The 27,513-nt window shown below is 36.0% G+C and overlaps 1 protein-coding gene across 1 annotated transcript in view; it reads left to right on the top strand.

The window, feature by feature from the left end:
- Positions 1-27,513, top strand: part of COL21A1 (collagen type XXI alpha 1 chain) — a 90,786-nt gene that overhangs the window by 20,283 nt on the left and 42,990 nt on the right. The window contains exons 2-12 of the mRNA XM_063153406.1: positions 2,351-2,478; positions 3,917-4,468; positions 8,919-9,087; positions 9,222-9,438; positions 10,758-10,931; positions 11,869-11,946; positions 14,210-14,218; positions 15,635-15,718; positions 17,450-17,512; positions 25,398-25,451; positions 26,403-26,456. Coding sequence (XP_063009476.1) covers positions 2,391-2,478; positions 3,917-4,468; positions 8,919-9,087; positions 9,222-9,438; positions 10,758-10,931; positions 11,869-11,946; positions 14,210-14,218; positions 15,635-15,718; positions 17,450-17,512; positions 25,398-25,451; positions 26,403-26,456 — 1,542 coding nt within the window. The 5' untranslated portion in view covers positions 2,351-2,390. The remainder of the gene's footprint in view (positions 1-2,350; positions 2,479-3,916; positions 4,469-8,918; positions 9,088-9,221; positions 9,439-10,757; positions 10,932-11,868; positions 11,947-14,209; positions 14,219-15,634; positions 15,719-17,449; positions 17,513-25,397; positions 25,452-26,402; positions 26,457-27,513) is intronic.

Raw genomic sequence — 27,513 nt, forward strand, 5'->3', positions numbered from 1 at the left:
ATTCTGTGTTTGCCCTACAGCCCCTCATTTTGGGAGCTCAGAGCAGAAGCCTTTACATAAGCTGTTTATTTTCCCTCTGTCTGAGATAGGCAGTTTTCCTTAGATGACTGTTTCCCCTCACTCTAACATCCCTTTTGCTATCAAACTGGCATATAAAATACCAAGATAAAAAGCATCCAGTGGAAAGAATGGCCATAATGAGTCACACTAAAGGTCCACCCAATCCAGTATCCTGTCTTAAAATCTTGTGGCTTTACTTTAAACAATTTAGTGGTGCTGGGAGATAGCCAAAGGTTTGCTCCTGCCACCCTGTGCATCACCAGCATTACAAAGCCTGGGGTTGGTTTTGGGGCTCTGTCCCTATTAAAGTGGAAAAAATAAACTATAAGGATGCCTTGAAAAATACAGTAACACGTGCTATTTCTCCACTAATACTCTCTCAGTCTCCCACCCTTTACTTGAGCTGGATGCAACATCTGTGTATTTATTTAGTAACCCTGTATGAATTTCTCCTACATACATCAACTTCCATATGTTAAAAGTGGTTTGGTACAACTGAGAGGTGGGAAGACAGTTCTGTGTGTTTTCCTGGTTATGTTTGGTAAAACCACAAACTAATCACTGGGGAAAATTTGGAAAATGCCAGAGGCCAGAAGTTTAGTTTAAAATATTCATTCCTGGATTGGGTGGTGTTTCTGTAAATTTCAAGTACACTTTTGATGCCTGTTCAAGAACTACTGTGTTGACAAGATACAGCAGCTAGGTCTCTGGAGTTGTTGGTTTGGCATCTCTTTTTAACTGTTAAAATGCAGTGCTATAATATTATTTTCTTTCTAGTATATTGAGCATTGGAATCCTCATTATCTGGTTGCTTAAGCTCTGGTTTTATCCTTTTAATTTTGTTTCCTGTTAATAGGCTCATTTTGGCCTAAGCATTATTTTGGTTTATACTTAAAACCTTGCCATGGAAAAGGCTGGAAGAGATTTTAGAATGATCAATTGTACAAACCACCAACAAACCAAATAATCTATGTAAAATGTCTACCTCTACTATGTTCTTTTCTGTATTATAAGCCTAATACTTATACACAGTTTCATGGTTTAAAATAGATCCTTTTTTACATAACTGGAATAAAAACCTGCCACTTAATCTGTTTGAATGAAGGTGATATCCCAGTATTTGTGTAGCAGAACTACACAAATAAAAAGTTCTGGATCTTGTGTCCAATCCCATAAACTCCAAGATGTGTTGGATTTCTTAGCCATTCTGCCACAAGGTAATATGAATAACAAAATATGGCTCTACCTTGCAATTATCTGTAATCTGAAGGAGAAATTTAATAACAGAATAATTATGGTCATGCTTTATTAACTTCAGGGAATTACATTAGTTGGGAGTAGAATTTCTTGGAAGTTGACTGCTCTGCAGTGAAATGAATTCCCTGAAATGAATGCCCTGAAAATTGCATTTTACATTGAAGGATGAGATGAGAGAATACAAAAGAGATTCAATATACTTTCTTTCACAGTCTTGAAATTAATGGATCTCTAATACAATACTCCAAAAATTTATCTTTTACCAGTATGATACCCTTTTTCATTAAACATAATGAATAAATCTTCCTTAATTAAAATAAATTAGTAAAATAATATTTTTAACAGCAATATGAGACTTAAATTGCATCTTTGCTTGACATGGGGTTGTATTTCATAAACCATGATAGCAAAGGAGACATAAACAGAGGAAAAAAAATTAAAAGTTGAAGATATATGTAATCTTGGATGTTGCAGTACATTGTCTGCAGGGCTTGGGTTTGCTGGGAAAGGGCTGGGGCTTGCTGAGACCCTGACTGCTGGTGTCAGTCTCAGTCCTGGGGTGGGGGAGTGGGAACTGTCCCAGACTCCCTGAAGCAGCCAGGTGTGGGGCTGAGACCAAAGTAGCACCTCCCCACCAGTAATACACAAACACTTGCCATGTTTTGGATCTTTTGGTAATGTCTTTTGATAGTGGCTACAGAGTGGGATAGTGGGATAGTGTTTGGACAAGCGTGACTAAGAATGTAACCTGCTTGTGAGTGTACCTAGCAGGAGAAGTGTATAAATGCATCCTGGTGAAAACTGAGCTTCTGCAAAAAGGCTGGTGAGTGTTGCTGAGTTTAGAATCTCAGTTTTGGGCTTACATGATTGACACTTTTGAGTCAATGGTTCACTGAAGAGTGGCCACATCTGGTCTTACAGATTTGATTCAGAGATGTTCCTCAGAGACAGTTTTTAAACTGCAGAAGCTTGATTTTTTTTTTTTTTGGTAATACAATAACACTGTGTTTTCTTTTCATTTTCCCCCATCTAGTTTTGTATCAAGACCTTGAGAATAAAAGAATAAAATACACATGGCACAGATTGTAACATTTTTTCAGATGCTGTTAGTTCTGCTGCTTCATGATTATATCTCAGCTGAAGATGGCGAAACAAGAGCAAGTAGGTCTTAATTTTTGCATTTCAGATAAGTGCAACTTCAAAGCATGCCTCAAATTTTTAATATCCATTTTGGTGTTCACATGTACCCTTCTGTTGATGGTGATTTTATTCCAATATAGTTTTCCTGGTGAAAATCCAATAATATAAAAATAAAATAAAATAAAAATAGCTTAAATATGTTATTTTTTCATTAGGAGGGGAATGTCTTGTGTCTTAGAAATGCCCAAGGTGGTAGATGGAACTGTAAAGCTCCAGTCTTGATTTAAAATTGAGTCTTGAGTATTTGTATTTTCATTGCTTCAGAATGAAAGTTCTGAATAGCTTACTGTTATGTGAGAAACTAAATAAGGAAGAATAAAGGTTCTGTGAGAGGAAGCTAACTCCAGTTAGCATTTCTCCAGCAGGTTGTGGTCCCTTGCTTTCAAGGAAGGTGAAATCTTGTCTTGATCAGAAGTGTCCATAGGCAGATTTCATGGCAAGGCAAAGCTCTCCTCCCTGCAGACTTGGTGCAGACTTTCAGAAAACAAAAGGACAGTAAGCCTCATGGCCTCATATGCCATGAGATCAAAATAAGCCCTCCTGCTTTTGGCCATGTCCTTGGCACCTCATGTGTCAGTTATCAAAACCTCTTTCACAGTCAATGGAGGATGATTCCCTCCTTTAGAAAGTTACACCCTCCATCTGAGAATGAGCATGTAGCATGGAAGGACTTTCCTATGAAAATGCTTGTGTCTGTCCATGGCCTGTAGCTGGCAACTTAGTGTAAAAACTAAGATCATGACTACAGCTAGGAGAGCTGAATCCATGCCTAAGTCATCATGCAGTTACAGGTAGTTAGTAAATGCTTATGTGATTCTATATTCTGGAGGTTGAGCTCATTCACTGAATACTTTTCTTCTGTAAAAATCAGAATATGCTACCAGCAACATTCAGTTGAGCCTCAGGATTTTATAATACTAGTTCTGTAAATGCCATGTAGGAATTTCCAAAGTCAATTAAAAGGTATTTGTAAAAGGATTCTGGAGTATTCAGTCTATCGCCTTCTTCTGCAGTGTGGTTGGTTTGCTAACAAAAAGGAGTTTTTATGTTTATTATCTCTGCAGATGATATATGAAAAGATCCAATATGTATTCATCTCTGTTTATTGAATAGAATGCAATTGCCAGCTAAGGAAGTGAATTCCAGATTTTTTCATAGTTGTTTCTGGAGCTAATGTAAAAACCAGAAAATGGTGTGGCTTTCAGGTACCAAGTTGGATCTCTGTCGCTTACACAATCTTACACAAGTGTGCCCTGATGAACTCTGCTATTTTTTTTTTCAGCTGGAATGCCTATGTCAGTATAGATCCTAATATAAACATTAATTGATAAGAAAAACATTTACTGTGGCAGAAGAAAGGGAAAGTGTTCATTAAAATATTTGTTTGATTTTGTTTTAGGTTGCCGAACTGCTCCGGCAGATTTAGTTTTTATCTTGGATGGCTCTTACAGTGTTGGCCCAGAAAACTTTGAAATAATCAAAAGTTGGCTTGTCAATATTACAAGAAATTTTGACATAGGGCCAAAGTTTATTCAAGTTGGAGTTGTCCAGTACAGTGATTACCCCGTACTTGAAATTCCCCTTGGAACTCATGAATCCACTGAGAACCTCATCAGGGAAATGGAGTCCATACACTATCTGGGAGGAAATACAAGAACAGGAAGAGCTATTCAGTTTGCCTTTGACCATCTTTTTGCAAAATCTTCACGATTTTTAACAAAAATAGCAGTGGTTCTCACTGATGGAAAGTCCCAAGATGAAGTCAAAGATGTAGCAGCAGAAGCAAGGAAAAATAAGATCACTTTGTTTGCAATTGGTGTTGGCTCAGAAATTGAGGAGGATGAACTTAAAGCTATTGCCAATAAACCTTCATCAACTTATGTATTTTATGTTGAAGACTATATTGCAATATCAAGAATTAAAGAAGTTATAAAACAGAAACTCTGTGAAGGTGAGTATAAAATATTTTAGGTGTGCAAAATCTAGTTCTGTACATATATTTTTTAATTTCACAAGCAGAATGCATTATTAATGTAACCTAAGGGACCTGATAGTCTTTACTATGATCTTTTTTCTTTTTTTGGAAATTCCTCCCAAAATGTTATTTTCTCTGTCAAACAAAGAGGTATATTTGGGAAAGATATGGTGGTTTAACACAGTACGTGTTTAATTTCAATATGTATCCTTTTACCCTAAGCCCAAATTTTTTTTCATTGATAAAGTTTAAAAACACTGAAATATTTCAGCAGTTCTCATAGTGCAAGAATATAGAGTTTACTTTACTGATTTCCTAGTTGCAACTGATACACAAAATCCAGCTTTTCTTCTAGGGACGTGAGAGGACAGCTTGGCATTACAACAGGAGTTCTTCTGAATACATTCTTCTAGTATGCATTGAGAAACCCAGAAGAAAGACTCCTGGCAAAAATCATAGAATCATGGAGTGGTTTGGATTGTAGGGGACCTTAAAGATCACCTGGTTCCAACCCCCCTGCCATGGGCAGGGACACCTTTCAGTAGATCAGGTTGCTTTGAGCCCCGTCCAACCTGGCCTTGAACACTTCCAGGGATCAGGCATCCATATCTTCTCTGTTCCAATGCATTAACACCCTGACTGTAAAGAATTTCTTCCTAGTATCTAATCCAAACCTACCCTCCTTCAGTTTAAAGCCGTTCCCTCTTGTGCTATCACTACACACCCTTGTGAAAAGTCCCTCTCCAGGTGTCTTGTAAGGCTCCTCTAGGTACTGGAATGCTGCCCTAAGGTGTCCCCACACCCTTCTCTTCTGGCTGAACAACCCCAACTTTCTCAGCTTTTTTCCACAGGAGAGAGGCTCCAGCCTTCTCATTAACTCTGTGGCTTCCTCTGGACTTGCTCCAGCAGGTCCACATCCTTCTTATGTTGTGGCCCCAGAGCTGGACCCTGCACTCTAGGTGGGGGCTCATGGGAGTGGAGTAGATGTCTGGAGTTGTAGCAAGCAGTAATGATGTTTCTTAGAAGAATTTTACAGAAGAGTTAGCCAAGACCAACATTGTAAAGTGACTCTTTTAACAGCATTACTGCATTGAGTTTTCTGAAATTTTGTAAAACAATGGCTTTCTTTTATGTATAAAAAAGATAGCAAATTGCTCCTAAAGTGAATCACTCAGATTCTAGTATGTCAGTGGTATTTTGTACATGTTTTATTATCAAGAATTGATGCAAGACATATTTCAGTTTTACCATATTTCTGTACTTTTTAAGAGTGAAAAATAGATTTTGTTTTCTCTCACTTGAGTATCAACTTCATTGAAAAAATATGGTAATGCTTTTGTTGAGGATATTAGTGTTTATTGCTTGCTACATTAAATGAGCATCATAGTAATTCCTTGTGGCTGATGTAGTAAGGTTGTCAGTCCAAAAATTAAATCAGCTAAGTGGTGCTAAATTCTTTAATAGAGCTTCATCAAGGGAGAAATTCCCCTAAATAAACACTAAATGAACACTAAACAAACACAATATTTTCTTTGACTAAAGTTTTAGAAGAAGTGCCGTTATATTTCATCAAGATGGATTTTCAGCAACAAGTTAACTAGTATCCTTTAAAATTCATCTGTGGTATTTGACATGATTTACAGCAGTAATCTGTGAATATTGACTATTTATACAAATGTACTTACTCTTTCCCTTGAAGTGACCCTTTGCTTTGTCTCCCTTACATTGTGCATTTCCCTTGTTATAGCATTTAGATCCTTCTCTTGCAGAGCAATCAAAGCCCCTTGGCAGCTTCATTTCCAACCACAATGTCTTTACCAGGTGAACTCCAAGACTGATAAACTGGAATTTTAATAGCTGAGTTGTGCAATATTTTATTTATTGATTGATTTATTTGTTTACTGATTATCGTGTTGTTAAGATTGACTTTGACTGAGGGAAAGGAAGTTCCATGAGGGCCGAGCAGCAATTTGGCTGTGATCAACTACATGAAACTGCCTACAAATTTTGCAACTCTGTCTTCATAGTCTTTGTGTAAATGTCTAAAAATATGCTAGCTGTTGCTCTATGGAGTTTTAAAATCCATTCTCAAGTAAAAATGTAAACAAAAAGGCCACAGGGGCAGTATTTCCTTTATGGACAATGAAGACTGAGATTTGGTGGTTCTTGGAGAAAGTGTTGCTTTTAGGAACAGGCATGCAGGTAGTGTGTAATGTGCCTTTTGGGGACTCTAGTGTTTGTTTTAAAGTACATCAGAGGACTGAAGGCTTCATGAACCTGTCTGCCAGAATTGAATGAAATATTTAAGGAATATTTGATATTTATTATTTATTCTGAAAGTCAAATGTTCCTGTACTACCAATATGCTATAGCAAAAAAAAAAACCAAAAAACTTGCATCTCAGGAATCCATTTAGGAAGAAAACCCAGTGCAGACTTTAAAAGTTTGTCTGGAGGATGCAGAGAAAAGTTACTTTGTCCCAGTTACTGGGATTTAACATCATAAAGTTATTTCACCTTTTAGGAATGAAAATAAGCATCAGAAAACTATGTAAAAACATTAAAAGGCAACAAGATTTCAGCAAAGGCTGGATAGTTGAAGTGACTGGTACTATGGATTGGAAATACAACTCCTTTTCCAGTGGAAGACAGCTCTTAAATTTGCCACTGACTTCTGCATGCTGTATAATGGCTTAATTAGTTATCAAAATAGTCCTACCCCAAGATTGTCCAGAAGACCCAGAAAAGAGCTACCTGACTGGGAATTTGTCATGTAATTCTCCAGTGTGCCACTGGAAAGAAAGAATAGTTTCCTAATGTAATAATGCTTAATTAGTTTGGTTGGTATTGGTTTGGGACAGTTATTTTGGCCCAGATCCATAATAATGGCCCTCTTATATAAAGTATTCCTATTTCTGCCTTTAGTTTTTGATTTTACACCAATTTTTTAATATTCTAACTGATAGAAGACCCTATACTTGTCAGTGTACATGTATGTGATTATCTGTAATCTCTGTTAATTGTGATGTGACTATTATCCAGCTTTGCTATAAATGAGTTTAGAAAATAGTTCCATGATAACAATGCACAATTGAAGAAACTGGAAAAAAACACTATTACTCTTACTTAATAGCAAAAGTATGTTGAGTTAAATCTGTGTTTTGAGAAGAATGAGAGGGAATGTTTGGTTGGACTTTGCATTTCTTTTTTTTTTTTTTTTTTTAATATTCAGGAGGCAGACATTTTAATTTCCAAAATGTGTGCAGAGTTCGTGCAATTCTTTCTTGTAGCGTAGACAGATAATTTTATTTTTAATTTGGAAGTAGAGAGGAAAAGAAAACTAAGGGGAGTTTATGTGGCTTCTTGCTGCTGCCCCACGTACCTGTGACAATCCCCACGATTGTCCTTCCCCATGACAGACAGGTTGTGCAGAAAATTAGCAGAATTTTCTTGGAGCATATATAACCTGCCTCCTCCACCAGAACGGGGGAGCTTCTGGCTGCCCCGGGGTTGGTTAGAAAGGGAAGTCATGCAGTGTTGCTCATACTGTGAAAAGAAACCAGTCTAGACCTTGAGCTGATAATTCCCTGGCACACAGACAGGACTTCTTCATGGCTGGTCCAGATGGAGATAGGAGAACTCTCCACCCCTTCATTGGAATGTATTCCCAACCTCTTCCCTGCCTATGAACTGCTGCTTTTCTGGAGAAACAGTAGGAAATGAATAATGATATTTATTGTAAGCCGTTCAGCATAATTTTAATAAAACAAAAAACTTTCTTTTTTATTGATTTGTTACTCTAATGTTTGTTTTAGTGTTAAGGTTCACTGTCCTGTCTCTTTTTCTTTTCTTTTTTGTTTGAGAAAACATAGGTTGTCACAGAAAATATATCACACACACAACTTTTTCATTAAGAATAACTTCAAGCAGATTTCAGTGTAACAGACAAGACATCTCAGAGTCCATTTTGAGTTAAATAGAATGAAAATAAAATAGATAATTTTAACTTTTTCTATTTTCAAACTCATTTTATAGTTGGGAAGGATGCTGAATTCAAATTGTTAGTGCATTTTGGAAATTAATATAAATAATTTAATATAATTTTGGAACCATGCAATTTTAGAAATGAAATTCAATATATTTATTATCCAGATAATGTAATATTCTTTAACTTTATTCTTTAACAATTAGTGACAATTCAAAATAGTATGCGAATGTAATTGCAGTAAAATATGCCATCTTAATATTCTTGTTTTAAGTTCCTGAGGATCCTGCAAACCACTTTTCTCATGTTGTACTTAACTGACAGATCTCAGTTCTCTTTTTATTTCTTGAAAGGCAGATAAAAAATTAGTTGGGTGGGAGGCTACTTTTCTTGGAAGTCTTAAGTCATATTTTACACTGTCCTTGCATTTATTACTTTTCAGAATCTGTTTGTCCAACAAGAATTCCAGTGGCAGCTCGAGATGAAAAAGGATTTGACATTCTTGTAGGATTAGGTGTGAAGAAAAAAGTTAAAAAGAGAATTCAAATATCAACCACTAATGCAAAAGCTTACGAAGTAACCTCACGTGTTGACCTCTCAGAATTAACAAGGTATTGAACTTTATAAATATGCTTCTATATTCAGTAAGATTTGTTTTGTTTCTTTAAATAGGAAGGACTTATTTTAAGATTTATATGAATATTCAAGTAATGTCTTGTTTTTTCCACCCTTTCCCCTTATTTAGGAATGTGTTTCCAGAAGGTCTCCCTCCATCCTATGTGTTTGTTTCCACGCAAAGATTTAAAGTAAAGAAGACATGGGATTTGTGGAGAATCCTGAGTCTAGATAAGAGACCACAGATAGCAGTCACTGTTAATGGAGAAGAGAAAACATTATCATTCACTACAACAAGTTTAATAAATGGCACACAAGTTATTACATTTGCTGCACCTCATGTAAAGGTAAGGAGTATGTCACTATCATGCTGGAATCCTTCTTTAAGTTCACATTATTCCACTATTCTCCTCTTTGAGCAAACCAGTTTTATTGTTTTCTAGTCCAATCTGAAGGTTGCCTTTCAGTCTTTCTTCAGTAATTTCCAGTGGAGTATTCCACTCTTGTAAGAAAAATTGTCTTAGCTGCAGATGAGACAGAGGATTGGAGATTGAATGACCATATTCTTGCATTTGTAGCAGGAATATGTGCAGCCCAGAGACTGCCCTTCCTGCCACAGGGAGGATTATTTAAGTGAACAGAGAGGGCTGTTTCAGCAAAGACTGGGAAAGATTTGCTGCTGGAGCACTTCATGGCCAAGTGGGTTCAACTTTTCTGGGAAGTGGAGGCCTGCATTCAAATCCCTACTCCAAATCAGGCTGCAGGAATTTTAAGTATAAATCCTCGGTGAAGGAATAGGTCTTAACTACTAAGCTTTTTCTAGGTAGAGGCATTTTATTCTTCTGTTCTTAGATGGAGAATTTTTGCTTTTTCTTTCCAAATTTCCTCTATCCTTTGATAATTATTGGTAGGTGAAATAATTTTTTGTTATTTTAAGAAGCTGTGTTAAACTTGATTTACTGGAAACTTGGAACTGAATTAAAAAATTCAGTTTCAAGTCAATACTCTATTTATATTTATCTATTTCTTGGAGCTGCACAGACAAATCAATCTGATTCATGCAGTCCCAGGTATCAATGAACTTAACAAGATAACACACAACTGCAGTGTTTTCTTTGTTTGTTTGCTTTGGTTTCTCCATGCCTGCCTTGCTATTATGGAGAACAACAATTTCATGGCTTTTTTAGACTCTCTAAACACAATATAAATGCCAATACACTCCTGATGAACATTTTTCTTTAATAAACCTTTAAGATAATTTATCACCTGTCAATTTATCACAAGTGCCACTTTTTTTTCACCATAATTGATAATCTAAAGTGTTTGAGACATTATACCAGTGCTTATAAATAGGCTTCTGGCTGCATATTTTTAAGAAATACAGGTTTGAGCTTCTTCATGGTCATAGACTAAAAAGATAAAATCTGTGTGTTATAAAATAATTCTGAAATAGGGATTAATTATTACCAATTGTCATATTTTCAATTACGATATTATTTGGCAATATTTTATTTGCCTATATAGTTTAGAGTTATTTGTATGTAAAACCTGCAGCCTTCATCATCTCAACCATTAACAGCAGTTTGATTGTTGAAGTGCAGTTTTATCATTATTTAAAATGAAGACATTTTGTTTTATACAATGCTGTTTTCTTTGTTTTTCTTAGACATTGTTTGATGAAGGCTGGCATCAAATTCGTCTCTTAGTAACAGAAGACTCTGTAACTTTGTATATAGATGGCCAAGAAATTGAAACAAAGCCACTGCATCCAGTTTTAGGTATTTACATCAGTGGCCTAACCCAAATAGGAAAGTATTCTGGAAAGGAGGAAACGGTACAGGTAGGCATATGCTAAAACTGCAATGATTCAGTAATTCTTTTGTAGGTTAACCTTGCATTGGTGGCTTCTGTTTTCTTGAGCTTACTTTTCTAACTTAGTAGACTGAAATTTAGTATACAAAATTTAATACGTAAGAGAGAGTAAAACTGTTTGGGAGGACTTAACATAAGTGATCTGTCCCGTGACGTGGATACTTAACTGGTCTCACTGATGCCAAGGACAAAATTGATGCAACATGGTTGCCTGTAGTTGGGAAAATTTATCTCAAAGTAAGGAATTTCCTCTGTTTGACATTTCCACGTGATGTCCTTCCATCAGTATATGTGTGGGTGATGTTGGTAAAAGAGGAAAATTTTGGTCAAGTTTCTTTCTCCTTGCTTTGCAATCACAGTAGTTTATGCTTGAAAAACTGACAGTGGTTTCATTTTGTTTTGGAATGTAGCAACAAAGCAGAATGGCAAAAACTTTTGTTTACCTGATGCCAGTGTTTTTATTCAACACTTGTAAAAGATTTGTACTGTATACTAAACACTAAGCATTAGGGATGCCTTCAGATGCTTCACCAGAATTGATTAATCTTATATCTAATATGAGCAGGTCTGCACAGAAGCATCTTCCCAGGTCTGTTAAGGTAAAAGGAAAGAGGTTGGGCTTGTCTGTGTTATTAACTTGTTTCCTCAGTGATATTGGCAGCCAGTGTAGTTTGTGCTGCATGTGTTTGGATTAATTCCCAGGGAATATGGATGGTGATTTCTGTTATTTTAAAAAAATTCTTGGATTGATTATTTTTATTTAAATAATTCTTTTACACTATGTTTAATTGGTTGTGCATATTAATCTTTGTGAGTAGCCTAAAAATATTTCTGTATATTTAATTGATTTTTAACTGCAGTGAATGTACAGACCTCTAAAGAGTCTTTTACGTTTTGAATTACAGTTTGATTTACAAAAACTGCGAATCTACTGTGACCCAGAGCAAAATAATCGAGAAACAGTCTGTGAGATCCCAGGATTTGTGAGTATGATAGATGAACTTTTGAAGACTTCTTGGCATTTTTTTACAAATCACTGTTTGAAGCTGACTTAATGAATTTTTAAAATAGATTAATCTACATTGATTCAGCTGGTGCAAACACATGCTTGTTACAGACCTTCTTTGTTTCAGCCTTATTTTCTCGCAGTTTTTAAAAGTTGTTTTAATTTAGGTATTTAATGGTGCATTTTTTATATATATGAGTATAGAAGAATCTCAGGATCCTTTCTTAAAATTTCAGATTTTAAGCATTACAGAATAATGAAACTTCTAGGTATTTTCAGTGTAAAATTTTTTAAGTATGATTTTTAAACTTTTCTGAAATACTCGTTGCTACTTGTCAGGTCATTTAATCTGTGAAATTTTGGTACATAATCAGCAAACCTGTATTTCTAAATCACCTTCTCCCATTAGAAATATCTATGGTGAGGTCTGTAATTAACACCCCATTTTCTGAATTGTTGCCGTGATTTCAAGAAGTACATTAAGTACAGGACAGAAATAAAATCAAGAGTTTATGATTCATGTACACAATTAGCAAGTTTATGGAGACCCTTTGGCCCTCTCTTGCTCCTCTTGCAGTAAATTAAGCACTGCAATGTAAGACATACAAACAGATTTGGAAACCAGTCATGACTGACAGAGCCAAATTTAAAGCATTCAGCTCCCATCTCAAAGCATAAGCAAGAGATTGATTTAAGCATACAAATTCAAACTAATCTCCTTTGCTGGGTGGATGAAACAAACTGAACTAAAGATTATCAGCCAGTGTAGACCCACATTCATCATGTTGTGATTACATTTTGTATCATTTGGCTGGTTTGACAATAGAACCATTGAATATCCAGCATCCAGATTTTTTTTGTCAGTCTGGCATGTATTGCCAGCTAGTCTGTTTTTCTTCTTTTTCTTTGGGACCAGTGGGTCTACTGCATCCTTATCAGGGCTTTTTCAACTTTCAGTCAAGCAGAAAGTAGGTGAATGGATTATTAGCTGTTCTGAACTCTAACTGTGTGTGTCAAGAACTAACAGGTGCAGGAATACTTTTGTAAAATTAACTTTGAATCTTGAGGAAAGTAAAGTATTTACTTAACTGCACCACATATCTTTTTGCTCTTTAAAAATTAAAAGTAAGGTATGAAAAGTAATCAAATGAAAAGTATTTTGCATAAAGAAAGCAAACACTAAAAAGTATTTCATAGCTTATTTTCTCTGCTATTTATCAAGGAGTTGAAGCCAACAGATGGTTTTTTGCCATTTTAGTTTCACTGTCTGTTTTTGCAAATTAAATTTGGACTTTGCCCATAAAATTCTGGACTCCTTCAGAAAATAAAAATGTTGGATGATCTTCAAGGAGGAATATGTGGTTTGTGGTTGTATTCTGTCGGAGTGTGGTTGTGTCAGAGTTCCTGAAATAAGCAGAGGCTTTATGTATTAATTACAGATCAAATTAATTCCCTTTCCCAGAGATACCTTGCTGCATAGTAATTCTAAGCTCCTTCTATGATCTGTGGAAAATGAAAACTTTCTCTAGTTTTTGCTCAAGCTGAAAATTGAATAGAGAGGAAGCTTTCTGTGTCCACAGAGTGTGTATGAAATCTGCAGTGACTGTGTGCATTAGAATGCTCCTGTGGACAGTGTGGCCAATGGTGGCTGCTAAACTGTTAGGACAGAAAATTTCATGGTTGCTCTGCTGAAGTGTTTTGGGTTGGATTTTTCAGTGATGTTGCAGTTACTGGACCAAAAATCAATTGATAGCAGAGTCTAATGCAGTCACAGGAAAGCACGAAAAAGCCAGCCTTGCCTCTGTGCTGCTCTGTTTTCCCAGATGGTGGATTCAGGCAGAGAGCAGAGATTTCAGAAATATTTTGGTACAGTCTCTGACATGAATGAACAAGCAGAGCATATTTTTGATGAGAAGTTACTTCTGGTAAAAGGTTTGAACCAAATCTAAACATTTAGTGTGTAAATACTGGCATAGTTTAGTATTAATTCTGTCATTATCTTTTAAAAATTGCTACTGATAACTCCTATTGACACACCCTTAAAAGCAGTTAACTAAATTAATTTAATATGCATTGATAGCAGCTGTACATAAGTCTCAGAAAGTCTAAAAATTTGAATTATAATTTCTTGACAGTTACAGCTCAGGATTTATGGTTGGTTTTGATAGTGTTTCCAACTGAATGGATTTTCTTTTTAGAAATATTGCTGTACTCTTAAACTGTGTTTCTTCTTGTTTCAGAATGGAGAGGTAGGCTCGATCCTAAACTACTCAAACTCATTTTAAGGTAGTATTTGAGTTTTTATAAGCTTCTTAATATTCTAGGTAATATACACTTTGTTTTCAAAAGTGGATAGAGATATGCTAAGCTTGAGAGTGCTTGACTTCCCTTGCTTGAATTCTAGTCAGTAGCCAAATTGAAAATAATTTTTCTGAAAAAAACACATGTTTATTAGAATAACTGGCCTGATGTTTTCCCCCAGTTCAGTTCAATTGCTGCTATTAGCAGGGGGGTGGGGGATATGCACAGGGATAATGCAGCTGTTACCTGCATTGTGCTCATGGGAACTCCCTGAACAGGAGCTTATCTGAAGACCTAATATGACAACTTCCCTGTAACTCCCAACTTGTACCACTGCAAAGGAAACGTGGGTTTGTGTTTTGGTCAATCATTTGACCCCAAGAAAGAATTCCAGTCAAGAAACATCTTAAAAGGTGTCATTATTCTAGAAAATATGAGTAAAATGCTATGGAAAGTTTTAGATAGTAATAAAAAAAATGTTTTCCTTTTAGCTTAGATTCTTAAATTTTTGCCTTTCCATAGGTCTGAGAACTTGCTGGGTTAGGGTTGATGGGTGAAAAATAATTTATTGAATCTAACTTCAACATACAGATTTAGTAGAGATATACCTATAATAGATTTTATTTAGTAGTTCTCCCCTTGCCTACCTGAGTAAAGCACTGACGTTTCATGTGGGGCTTAATGTTGAGAAGTAAATATCACAAAAAAAAGAAATGTGATCTGCCAAGGTTTAGTGTTTAGTGCTGCAGGAGCATGGTTTGGAGGAGACCCGATGGTTTTTGCAGGAGGGGCACTCTTGGGACCAGGACTAGTGACCTCTAGGAGTCAGTGGTAGCAGCTGTGTCCCGCGTCCCCTCAAGCAGCTTCACAGTAGGAACACATACCTAGGATGTAGGAGACTTGGGGTTTATCTTCTTTTCAGGCTCACTGCACAGCATGGCATGCCAATGGTTGGGATCATTATGCTATATGCATCATTTTACACATTTTTGAATTAAATCGTTGTATTTGAGAATTGGTCTCGCTTCAAATTATGAATATAGATTAGCTAGAAGAAGCGGCTTTCAGGTTGCAAGATTTAAAAATTTCAAACTATATGACAAAATATTTGTGAAATAAACAGCTACAGGTGTCAACCCAATCCAGTACTTACTTTTTAACTTTTTATTCTGGAGAAAATTATTATGTGTATGAAAACTACTTGGAGGGCAACATTCAGATAAGCAGAAGTTCCAGCTGAACAAGGGAGTGAATGCCAAGACCTAAGTGAAAGGCAGCCTAAGGAAGGTCAGCTTCACCTGGTGTTCCAGTAGGTTTGTTGGCTGCCTTTGGCATGTGCTGATGGCTGTTTTCACTCTTGGTAGTGCATGAATGGTCCCAGTGATGTAGGCTCAACACCTGCCCCCTGCATATGCCCACCAGGAAAGCAAGGACCTCCAGGCCCCAAAGTAAGTTCTGTTCTGTCTTGTTGGGTGTGTATGACCTGTCTTTCCCTGCTACTCTTCAGCAAATGATGTTGCACTGTTAATTGTTGGAGGATGAAATGGTTTTCTAACAAAATCTTTTAATAGGGAGAGGGGTTTCTTCATTCTTTGTAAAAGAATGAACTGGATGCTTATTGGGAGAGTTTCACATTAGCTGTGCTGATGACCTTTTTGTGTTGATGAAGAACTAAAGTGAGAACTAGCCTTGAGCTGCTGAAGTCTTACATGGCAAACTCAAGTCCCCAGTATTTTCTTTATTATTTCTCTCAATAACTGTACTAAGCAGCGTTTACAGAATTATTTTTAAGTGCAGACAAGAAAATCCCAAATCACTTGTCTTTATTAAGCAAATGAATAAAAACCTTCTCTGCTGCCATCATAAAAGAGGTTACAGGATGCTGTAGCTACCTCAAATCTAAGGGCTTCTTGATACAGTGGAAAAGATTTCTGGTCAGGGAATTGAAATCTGCAACACAGAGATCAATATTATTGTTTCATGTAATAGAATATCTGTGGTCTTTTACCTTTTTTATTTTCTTTAGAGAAAAAAGAGAATGAAGTATTTATCATTTTAAAAGAATTGAAAACCACTTCCTGTAAAGTATGAAGGAATATGAAATTTCAGAACTCAGATGATCTATATCTATTGCCTTATGTGCAATTTTTCATCTACAATGCACTGTAATATTTTTTTGGGATAATTGAATAGTACAGGTGACAAGATGGTGCCTAACACAAAAGGCTGCAGAAAGTGAAAAGGAAGCCAATTTATGGTTGAATAGGTTATTGCAATTATAATATTTATTAATCTTTGAATACTGGACTCTAGAACAGTATGAATTTAAACTTAATTTTTGTGTTTGTGATATTAATGGAGTGCAATAAATTGAATTAAATCAAAACAATTTCAAAATACAAGTAACTGATGTTTTAAGCTTCTCAAGTTAAAAGCACAAAATTTAATGGTAAATGGTATGTTAAATGGTTATATTTGAATAAATGGTATATTTGAAAACAAATTTAGTTTTTCTCAAATCCCAAATCTTGTTGGATTTTGCTGAGTTCAAATCAAAGCTGTTGGTAAAGAGAAAGTCAGTACTCTAGGAGGATTTCTTGAGTAGCATGTTAAGTTCCTGCTTTCTTGCCCTAAACATGAAGCCTTGGCAAGCAAGTTTTTTTAAACTTTAATCTCATTTTAGCAGTAATTATCAAAATAATTTCAAAGGACTTTTAAGAGGAAATCTAAAAAATACCTTTTTGACAGCAGTTGTTGTGTGGAGAGGAGTTTATTTTGCAGTTTTTAACCCTGGCTCTGGCTCTTTAGTGCTTCTGTCTTAAGAATTAGGCTCAGCTAAAGCAAGTGAGAGATTTCTTTAGATATGAACTACTTAATTAATGAAGTTTTATTAAAGATTGTTTAATCTATTTTATAAAAAGTGCTTCTGTGCTGTAACCAAATGTGGATTCACTTGTCCAAGTACTGCAGAAGAAGCTGAGGAGAAGTTGGGGAGAATTTCCCCTCCCATCCCAAAACCAGTTCTTTTGCACTGTAGGAATTGCTCCTCAATAGTAGGTCACTAGACTTGTAGAGACTGTTTTGTGGAATGTGTTAGGGCTAAGGTTTCTCTGTGCTCATTTGAAAATAGTCTTACAATTTAAAAATGCTGATACATTTCGTGTATTGCTTCTCCATAGGGTGACCCTGGGCAGCCTGGGAATCATGGTTATCCTGGTCTGCCTGGTCCAGATGGTAAGCCTGTGAGTACTAAAAACTTGGTCATATATTGTAAATGTAAAACTAACAGGAGAAAAAACATGGAACCCTGATACCACATTTTTGAAATTTAGATCATTTTGTTGCCATTCTCTGAAACTGTGAATATCATTTAACTGTATGCAACTGTTGTATAAATATGTCAATCATATTATTTCTGTTTCAAGGTAAAATACTGTAAATATTAGAGTTGGGTACTGTTGTAAAGCAGAGAACAGGCTATGAGTGGTTTTGTTGATTGTTTGCATTACTTTGCAGCAGTTATGTTGCTACCTCAGTCTTTACTCCTTAAGAATTTGTTCACTAGAAAGCACTTTGGGTCATCTGAAATCCTATCTAATTTTTTTAGGGCTTGCTCCTTGGTTCATAGAATGTCTTTGTAGGCTACCTCAAGTAATCCATCAAAATATGTAGATATGCATGTAAAATTAAAAAAAACCCAAAACAGATCTTTTTTAGTTCCAAACTGGTTAATTTTGATCACCATCATCACTGGTGGTGATTCCATTTGTTAGCAGAGTTAGTTTAACAGGAAGAAAATAGGTGCTAAAATCAAAAGTGTAATAGTTGCTAAAAATGGGAAATTTCCCTCTTTTAAAATATGGGACTTGTTATATTGAAACCTGAGCATGCTAACCCTGATGGTACAGGTCAGCAGTGTGTACATGAATTTTTCATCAGTCCCACGAGCAAATATACTCATTTTACCTGTGATATAAAATGTTTTTATCCTTTTGCTCTTAAACAGCTTTTGATAGCTATTAAATTCAGGAGTTTTTTGAACCAGAGTTGGAGAACACAATCTGAATTGAACTATCAGTGCTTTAAAATACTGCATTTGATTTTAGACAATCCTGAAAATACAGGTTTTTAAGTATTCTAAGATAGGGAAGTCTATTTAATTAGAACAACTTTTCAATTGATATTTGGTGGTGCTTAAGCTTGTGAAGAGCAGTTCTGATCTCCTATAAAAGACAAGTATACAGATTGTCTGAACATGGAGTTGCATGGGGGAAGGTGTCCATCATATCTGATCATGCTGATTTCTGGAAATAGATTTGCAATATTGATAAGCATAGCAGAGCTGCCTTTAATGCAGCTAAATCTGATATTTTGAAAAGTAAAGGGTTATCATGTAACCTTTAATGAAGGCAGAATGGACTGGATAATGGTAGGGAAATGTCAGTTTCTCCTCTCCTCTCCTCTCCTCTCCTCTCCTCTCCTCTCCTCTCCTCTCCTCTCCTCTCCTCTCCTCTCCTCTCCTCTCCTCTCCTCTCCTCTCCTCTCCTCTCCTCTCCTCTCCTCTCCTCTCCTCTCCTCTCCTCTCCTCTCCTCTCCTCTCCTCTCCTCTCCTCTCCTCTCCTCTCCTCTCCTCTCCTCTCCTCTCCTCTCCTCTCCTCTCCTCTCCTCTCCTCTCCTCTCCTCTCCTCTCCTCTCCTCTCCTCTCCTCTCCTCTCCTCTCCTCTCCTCTCCTCCTTTTAACAAATAGTTTAAGACTACATTTCTGAAGCATCCAGTCAGGTACAACTGTATTGTTTTAGAAACAATTTGTTATGACTCTTTTGTACTTTAATAAGATTTCCACTTCAAGGCTATTTATCCTCCCATAAGCACTAGAATTTGTAACAGCATGAATAATGAAGGAGAAATATATTGAAATTGTAGACCTACTGTAACTTTGTAATCTGACAGTCACGGCTTAATTTTTCCTACAAATAAGTCATAATGTGCATAGATGGGCATTCTCTGAACATAAAGAATTTACCAGAGTATCTCAGAATGAGAATCAAAAAGCTCCAGGAGAAGTTGTATCATTTTGCTGAAGAACTTACATTATTTTAAGTGCTTGCAGCTAAATCCTGTAACTTTATTAACTAAAGAATGTTTCTGAAATATCAGTTGTAGTTTTTGCGCCTGTTCTTTGTAAGGACATAATTGCAAACCAATTAGATCATCTGCACCTTTGGCCAGTACATTATTTTCCTTACAGTAGATTTTTGGGTGCATTCCAGGCGACCTTTTAGCTGTGAATGGTCAGAGACCCTTTAGATCCACTGTGCAGGAAAACAGATTCCTCTCTCTGTCTTTTTCTTTCTGTTTTACTTTTGTATTTGCTAATACGACTAGCACTTTTTCTGTGCTGTCAGTGATTTTTCTTGTCTGGGGAAACTTTGCTCATCTGAATCTTTTTAGTTCTGTGTCTCAGGGAACTCTGAGAAACAAGCTTTTAATTCAGACAGCACCATAGGCTTACAGGTAGTTGTGTAGTCAGTTTTGTTTAATCAAATGGCTTTTGCATGAAAAGCTTTTCCTGCAAATTCAATCTTTTCTGTTCCCAAACACATTTTTATGTTCTTCTCTAAAGTCTTTCCAGTTTGTCTATCTGTTATTAATTTTCTTGGAACACTATAACTGGTCAACAAAATGTTTCTTCCTCTGAGAAGGGTTTTAGGCATGCATTTATATTACTATATGAAACTGATTTTAGAGTAAAACATTTAATAAAATTGTTTGTTGTTTGTGGACTGGCTATATTGTTGTAATACTTCATGTTAGTTTTAGTCCAAAAAAATTAAAAACAATTCCTAATGTCTTAAAACTTACCAGAACATAATTGTCTACCTGGTGTTAGCCAGTAAAATTGTTTACTCTAATATTTGGGGAAGTGAACATAGACATTACTTTTTTTCAGACATTTCTTAAATGTTATTTTTATTGGTTTTATTCAGACAATCTTTGTTTTTTCCCCTTTAATTGCCACCTCTGTTTATATTCTGATACATACAGAAAAGATCAATTAAAGAAACTGTAAAAAAGCCTGAAAGTGAGAAGCCTAAGTAATGAAAATACATTTCTTCAATAAAAAATGTAATTTAGAAACGGAAATTATTAAACTGTCTAGTCAAGAAAAAACCACTGATAAATAAGTGCAAAGATAAAAACAATATTTGAATCTCAAATGGAACTCATTTTAATGAACATTATTAATCACAAAAAAGCACTTGGAGTGATTGCTGGCCCTGGAAGCACTCAGCAGCCTAACTGTGTGGTCACAAAGCCATTTTTTATTCCGAAGGATGCTTTGTATGTACTGTGGAAAAACTCAATCTAACGGGAAAAATAAATTATCAGAATCTATGCAGTGATCACTTGTGGTTAATAGAGGTAGGTTATCAGTCTGCAGTAGAAATTTTAAAAATCCACCCATTTGTCAATTTTGAACTGTGAAGCATGCAGCTGTCAATCTGGACAATTTTGGAGTATTACATCTAGTTTCACTCATGAAAGTTTGGAACAATTTGCCTTATCTTTACAGTATGTACAAGAAAATAAACTAAGAAATGAGAAAAAAGAAGTAGTTTATAAAAAAAAATCTTGTGAGACCGACTTTATTGATAGAAGTAGATATGGAGTTCATAAGGTATCAAAAGCCTCACATAATAAGTAAGTTCTGATCATTCCAATATGCGTTTTAAAAGATTATAGAACATTATTACAGCTGTATTACCTAGAGCTAAATATTTGGTGACCAACTGAAGGCCAAATCTTTTGTGATGTACTTACTTACTATAAGAGCAATGATGAGCTATTTCAGCAATACTTTTGGAATAAAAATGGGTAATAGTTTCACATATACGTAGAATTCGCTGTGTGTTCCCAGATGGCTTGCCTGGGATTTAAGTTCTAAACTCTGGAGCTACTTTTCTCAGAAAGCTTCCATAGGCGGAGTTGATAATTCAGCTGTGAAATGCTGTTCTCAATTCCAGGAAAATACATATTACTCAGTAATACTGTCGCCTTTATATTGTTAGAGGAAATCTTTCTGCTCCGTTCTGATGCAGTCATGTAATGCCTTCCCTGAGACCTGCAAGTCTGGAATCAGAGCAGTGCCTGATGCTGACAGAGACAGCTGTAGAGTTCAGACAAAAGGCCACATCACTACCTGCAGCAGCTGCCAAAGGCAGAGATATGATAAGGATGAGCATCTAAACAGTGAGCAGGAAGTTAGACTCCCTTGGTATATCATCCTATCTCCCAATAGCCTGAAGCTCATGAACTTTTAAAGCTGGATTTACAGCCTTTTATTTAATGATCTTGTTGGATCTTTTTTCCTCTGTGCTATTTGAGAACATTGTGTTTAGGTAAAATATTCTGCTAGGAGCTCTGAATTATGAAGGCCTTGGCAGATGATGGAGTAGCTAATGGAGGAAAATGTAATGAAATGCAGAAATAATAAACATGGATACATGTCTGCATAGTTACAGCAATTTCTGTTAAGATGTAATGTATTTTCTGAAAAGAGTTTGAAGACTTGTAATGCTTTAGATAGTTGTGCTTTAAAGATTTTCTGCAAGAAACTCCCACAGGAGGTCTGCAGACTTTCAGAGTGTTTCCTTAACGCCAAGTTAAATTTTCCTTTTGCAGTTGAATTCCATTATGCTTAGTTACATCACCCTAAATAGTTCTTTTTACTTAGTGTTTACAGTCCTTGAATATCGTTAGACCATTACTGTTGATGCCTTGTTTCTTCCTAGCCAAATGGAGCTTGCTTACTTCTCCCTTTGTCTTTCCCAAGCAATCTTGTGTTCATGCCTTTGTTGTTGATATTGTCCATTGGCTCCAAAAGCTTTTCATTGTGGGAGTGTGCAGTGCAGTTCTCGTTGGCTTATCCATACACCCTTTATTTTTATTTTTATTTTATTTTTCTTTTTTATTTTTATTTTTATTTTATTGTAATCAGAAGAGATATGCCTAGGAATGCTGTCTGAACTTTTGTCCTTTAGGTGTGCAAATGCATTGAAGATATACTGAGGTTTCCCCGCTGTTGCACGAGTTCTTTGCAATTAATTCTCATCATATGTCCTTCTTGATCAATTTTTTCCCTTATAAGCAAACTAAGTTTCTTTTTCCAGTAAGGATGATTGCTAATTTTTTGTGGCTATTATACATTCTTTGACCTAAGAAGTGTGCTCAGTCTTTTTCCTTAGAACTATTTGCAAATGATTGCCATTTTCTTTAAATTCCAAAGTTTCATTTTATCTGTGATTTTTTCAAATACCCAGCAATCTGGAACAAAACTAATCTCAATGTCCTGCTGTTTATCACTTTCCTTTTAAGGATCTTCAGGCACTAGAAAATTATCAGTACCATTCTCACAACAGTAAACTGCGAGGTAAATTTTGTGTAATCCTGATTTCAGATAACTGATGTAAAATAATAAACGAGAATATAAAATGCTGTGGAGTGGTGCTGACTGACAACGTTGATGAAAAATTATAAGTGGCATTCACTTTAAGGCACATACATTTAGGATTTAAATGGGTACAGAGACACAGGGTGTCTAAATTCTCATAGTCGTCAACTATTTAACTAATATACCACAAAAAGTATGGGATTTTTGTACTGTAAGGTATTCTTTCTTGCCCACACTGCAAGGCAATTATTGCCTCCCAAATATTTTGTGCCACTGTCTTCTGACATTGGTTGAGTGTCTCAGGAGTCTCAAAAGGCAGGAGCTGCCTATATTCAGGCTACTGCATTCTAAACTGATTATCAAATTCAGAGTTAACTATAACACTTCTCATGCTATTTGAAAAGTTTATGAGAGAAGACCAAACTCAGATAAAAATTATTTGTTTTGGTGGCAAATATAGTATGTTCACCCTGTTTGAAATAGGACCTCCAGTCTTGAACTCATCAATTGAAAAGTGAAATTCCACTTCTGTCAATTTTACATAAAATGGCAGCTGTGGCACTGCTATTCTTGCAGATATGTATGTGTGTCACACAGGTCGTCCTACTGAGGGCTTTGTCATTAGGGAAAGAGGATTTGAGCTGACTTTAGTGCAAAAAAATTTGTAGGCATTAGCATGTAGATTGGTGATCCATACTGCAAAAGGAGTGGTGATACAAATATATACTCATTTTTTAATGAAATCTGTGGTTTTTTTATTTTATAGAAGATGTTTTTTAATTTGCCCAAACAATTGCTATGCTATTCGCACCAGATAGTGATTCTAGCCTTTGTGACTTTCTGTGAATTTCCTTTTGAATCTTGTCTCTTCCAGCTTTCCATTAAAAGAACACATTGACAATATGTTTGATTTGTACTGAAATCACATTACAATATTTAACCCTGAGCTAAATATGCAGTTTTGTAAGCTGAAAACTCTTCTGCTGTCCTCCATTCATCTTGTGATTTTGAAATTCAGTTCAGCCAGGAAATTGTCCTATTCTACTTCCCCTGCTCAGTTAGAGGGAGAAGGGAAATTGCATTGCAGAGATCTAAATTGTGAAATAGAGTTTTATTTGTATTGAGTTATATCCTACAGAAAGTCACAACGATTTTTTTTTTGAGAAGAAAAATGATATAAACTTTTAGAGGCATTTTTTGATTTGGTGAATTGTTTCAGCTACCCATGAGGCCTGTAAGCACTCTGGGGATACTATATCATTTACAGTTAAAGCTGATTTTGCTGGAACTGCCTTGAGCACTAGAAGTAAAATGCTTGATAAGGGATCCATGTATGACAGAGACCTAGAATTCTGTTTACTTCTATATTAAACATTACCAGCTGGCTCATCGGGCAACTGCTCAAATGTCTTTTGGGAAGAGGGCACCGCAAGGACTCTTGTATCTAACCCAGCAAATAATTTTAGCTCTGTTTATTATTCCTAGGAAGCTCTGACTGATTTAAAGAGGAAATCAGACAAACACATTGCCTCCCTTGCACTGAAAATGTTCTATTAGTGCCTTTTTACCAGTGTGGAAATCTCCCCTGGAAATGTTTTTGCCAAGGTTTTAAGCTTGACCCATTTGGAAATAGGATTATTACTTCTCTCAGTTCCAATCAAGATCAGATTCTGGGTATTTGAAGTTGGATAGCCTGTTTAATGGGATTTATCAAACTTAGTTTTGTCTGCCTGCTGAAATGTCTGAACCAAATAGCCTCAGAATATTATAGAACAATTTCTCTTCTTGCTTCATATGTTTTCTTTAAAAAATCCTCTTGGTAGCTCATTTTGTCTACTGAAAGGACATGTTTTTAAATGAGCTATGCAAAATTCTTATTCTTCAGTAACTTGCCTCTCTTAAAGGATTTTTTAAAGCCCTTGTTAATTTTGCATGGAAACTGGCTATCTTTGCTGTACCAATTGAATAAAATATACTAAAATATATACAAATATTTTGGTTTCTGTAAAGGTTCTCTTGTTCTGCCAATGTTGATTTCTAGCACAGCATTCCTGAAATTCTCTTTTTAACTCATGAATTATTTAGTATTTTTTTTTGTAGTCTCAGTCATTCAAATTATTTTTGTTTGTATAGACTGTTATATACCTTCAAGTTCATAGCTAAGTGCTTAGTATCAAGAATGGAATTTTTATTATGTAGAGATATTATAAAACTAGCTGCATAATGTATTAGAACATACCTTGTTTGTTAAAGCTGATTTCTGTAACTGGATAAAAGCCTTTTAAAAAGTCTTGGCCAGTTTCAGCGATTTTTCTTGAGAGAGAGAGAAAAAAAATGTGCTACATATGTGGATTAATTTCTTTTTTTTTTCCCAGTGGAAAACAAAACAATATGTTTGTTATGCGTTCGTGTAACAATTCTAAAATGACTGGTTTTAGCTAAAGTCTGCAGGATGAGAACTTCAGCTGCAGATATGAAAGCTTTTGAAAGCTGAAATCTAAATCCCAAATGTATGATTGCCATAGCAGTTGCTAAAATCTGTGACCTAAAATTATAGGATTGTGACAAAAGTTCTTCAGTAAGCACGAAGATTGTTTTTTTTCTTTTTAAATAGATATTTTGTAATTTGTGTATGTTGCTTTTGAAAAGTCACAAGTCTTGGTTCTTTTCCTTAGGGATACCAGGGATCAGCAGGAACCCCAGGTATCCCAGGAACTCCAGGGATTCAAGTAAGTTTCTATTTCATTCCTAGAATTTGCATATCTGAGACAAATCCTGCCAAGTCTCTTTCAATATCTCGTTTGTCATTGAGAGCTGAGGTGTGGGGAATGAAGAGGACTTAAGGGGTGTCATGAATCAGGGGCCATCCTTGGGTGAATTGCTTTGAAATTCACATGGCTTTGGGGTTTGTAGGTAGGCTAACAGTTGGAAGCAGGGCTAGGTAAAGCCTCTAGAAGATGGACTCAGCTGCAGCTTAGACATTTTTATCCCAATCCAGAAGTCAAACAGTAGTTTGTTCAATTTTTCTGTGAATCCCTAGCAGTGATCTGAAGTGTTGTCATGGTGATGGATTGCCCACAATTCACAAGTCCCTAGCAAGTTTTCACATAAAGCCCAGATTGGCGGATGAGAATTCTTTTTCTTTGTTGTATTAATTTAGTAGTCCTTCCAGAGACAGTTGTTGGAAACCTATGCTGTATTTTACTTGTGGATCAGGATCCAGTCTGAGTGATAGTCAAGGATTTACTCATTTGTGGAATTAAATATCTGAGAGCCTGCTGGGGCCAAGAGCAAGCCTGCAAAATGGCATATGTGGAGGCATATGTGGATGGGCTATTGAAGGGGACATCTCTGGCCTCACACGTAGACAGGTTGTGATTTTGAACAGGCTAATAGGGCTGTGTGACATTCTTGTTTTTTTCCTGGGGTGTTCCTTGTAGAAGAAAAAATTGTTTGAGTGTTCCTCAGTCATGGATTAAGATAGTGGGCCATGTTCATCCATGCAGGGTACACATTGTGCTTAGTTCTGCTTTTGTGTCCAGTCACCGAAATGTTGGAATCAGGCAGCTGACACATTGGTCTCTGTCCCATGTTGTGTCACATTTCTGTGTCTAATTCTGTATCAGATTGTGTTAGTATTATCAGGATTTGAGCTGGTGTTCATTTCTTTCTCAATCTAGGGACCTCGTGGCTTGCCAGGTATCAAGGGAGAACCAGGAAAAGATGGGGCAAAGGTAAAAGAACCAAAACCAGAGTGATAGATAAAAAAAGCTTTTGCTCTTACCTTTTGTAATTTTTGGTTGTACAGGTAATAGTATCAGTATTTTCACATGAAAGTTCTGTGAGAATTGTTTGCTGAAAGGGTAATAAGGAAGGACTAAGAATCCTAAATTTAAATTCTGACTCTGGCCCTTTTTATTTATTAAAGTGTATATAGGCTTTGGCACTGCCAGTAACAACTTTAATTCACTGAATAACATATACTTAGAAAGTGTATCTAAGTATGGGTACCTGGAAGCACAATACAGACATCTGTCAGAATGTTTTTTTTTTAATTCTTTTCACCCTTTTTCTCTTTAAGTGAGTATCCAGATGATTTAGATAGGAATTCCTGGATGGCACTTTATATCAGAAAACAGTGGCTAACTGAACCCAAAACTTTTTGTGGAAAATTCTAGCTGAGATGAATTCAGTAGCTTGGAGATATAGACAGATGTGGAAGCTGATATGTAACTGTCTCCTGGTAATCAGCATAAACTTGACTTGGGATCTTCCGTATACACAGTGAATAAGCTGCCCACTGGCTGTGGCCTTCTCTCACATTTCTGCCCTATGTTTAGAAAAGTTCTAAGCAGATTGTAATGACACGTATTTTGGTTTTGATTCATTAAAACTCTAAAGCCCTTTCTGTAAAACAAGTACTTATTTTCCCAACAGATCTTGGGATTTCTTTCTAAAGTTTCTGATAACTGCATCCTTAAATTCATTGCTGTTCAGCAGAATTCTCAAATTCATGGTCAGAGCTGAAAATTGCTTATGAGTTCTGTGCTTAATTCATCTCAATTTAATTGATTGTAGAGGTTAATCTAATCAGTCATTATTGGGCTATGTGGAGAAATTAAGATGCTGCTGATGAAAAACTCTAATTGCCTCACAGTGTAGGGTTGTGACAGATAGAATATTTGCTATTGCTCAGTCTAGCCTTGTGTAAAATAAGCCAAGAAATAGGGCTTCCACCACTGTTTTAGAGAACATTTCCATTGTAAAATAGGTCTTGCCATTAGAATTTTT

This window comes from Melospiza melodia, chromosome 3 (assembly GCF_035770615.1).
Source record: "Melospiza melodia melodia isolate bMelMel2 chromosome 3, bMelMel2.pri, whole genome shotgun sequence".
Lineage (NCBI taxonomy): Eukaryota > Metazoa > Chordata > Aves > Passeriformes > Passerellidae > Melospiza > Melospiza melodia.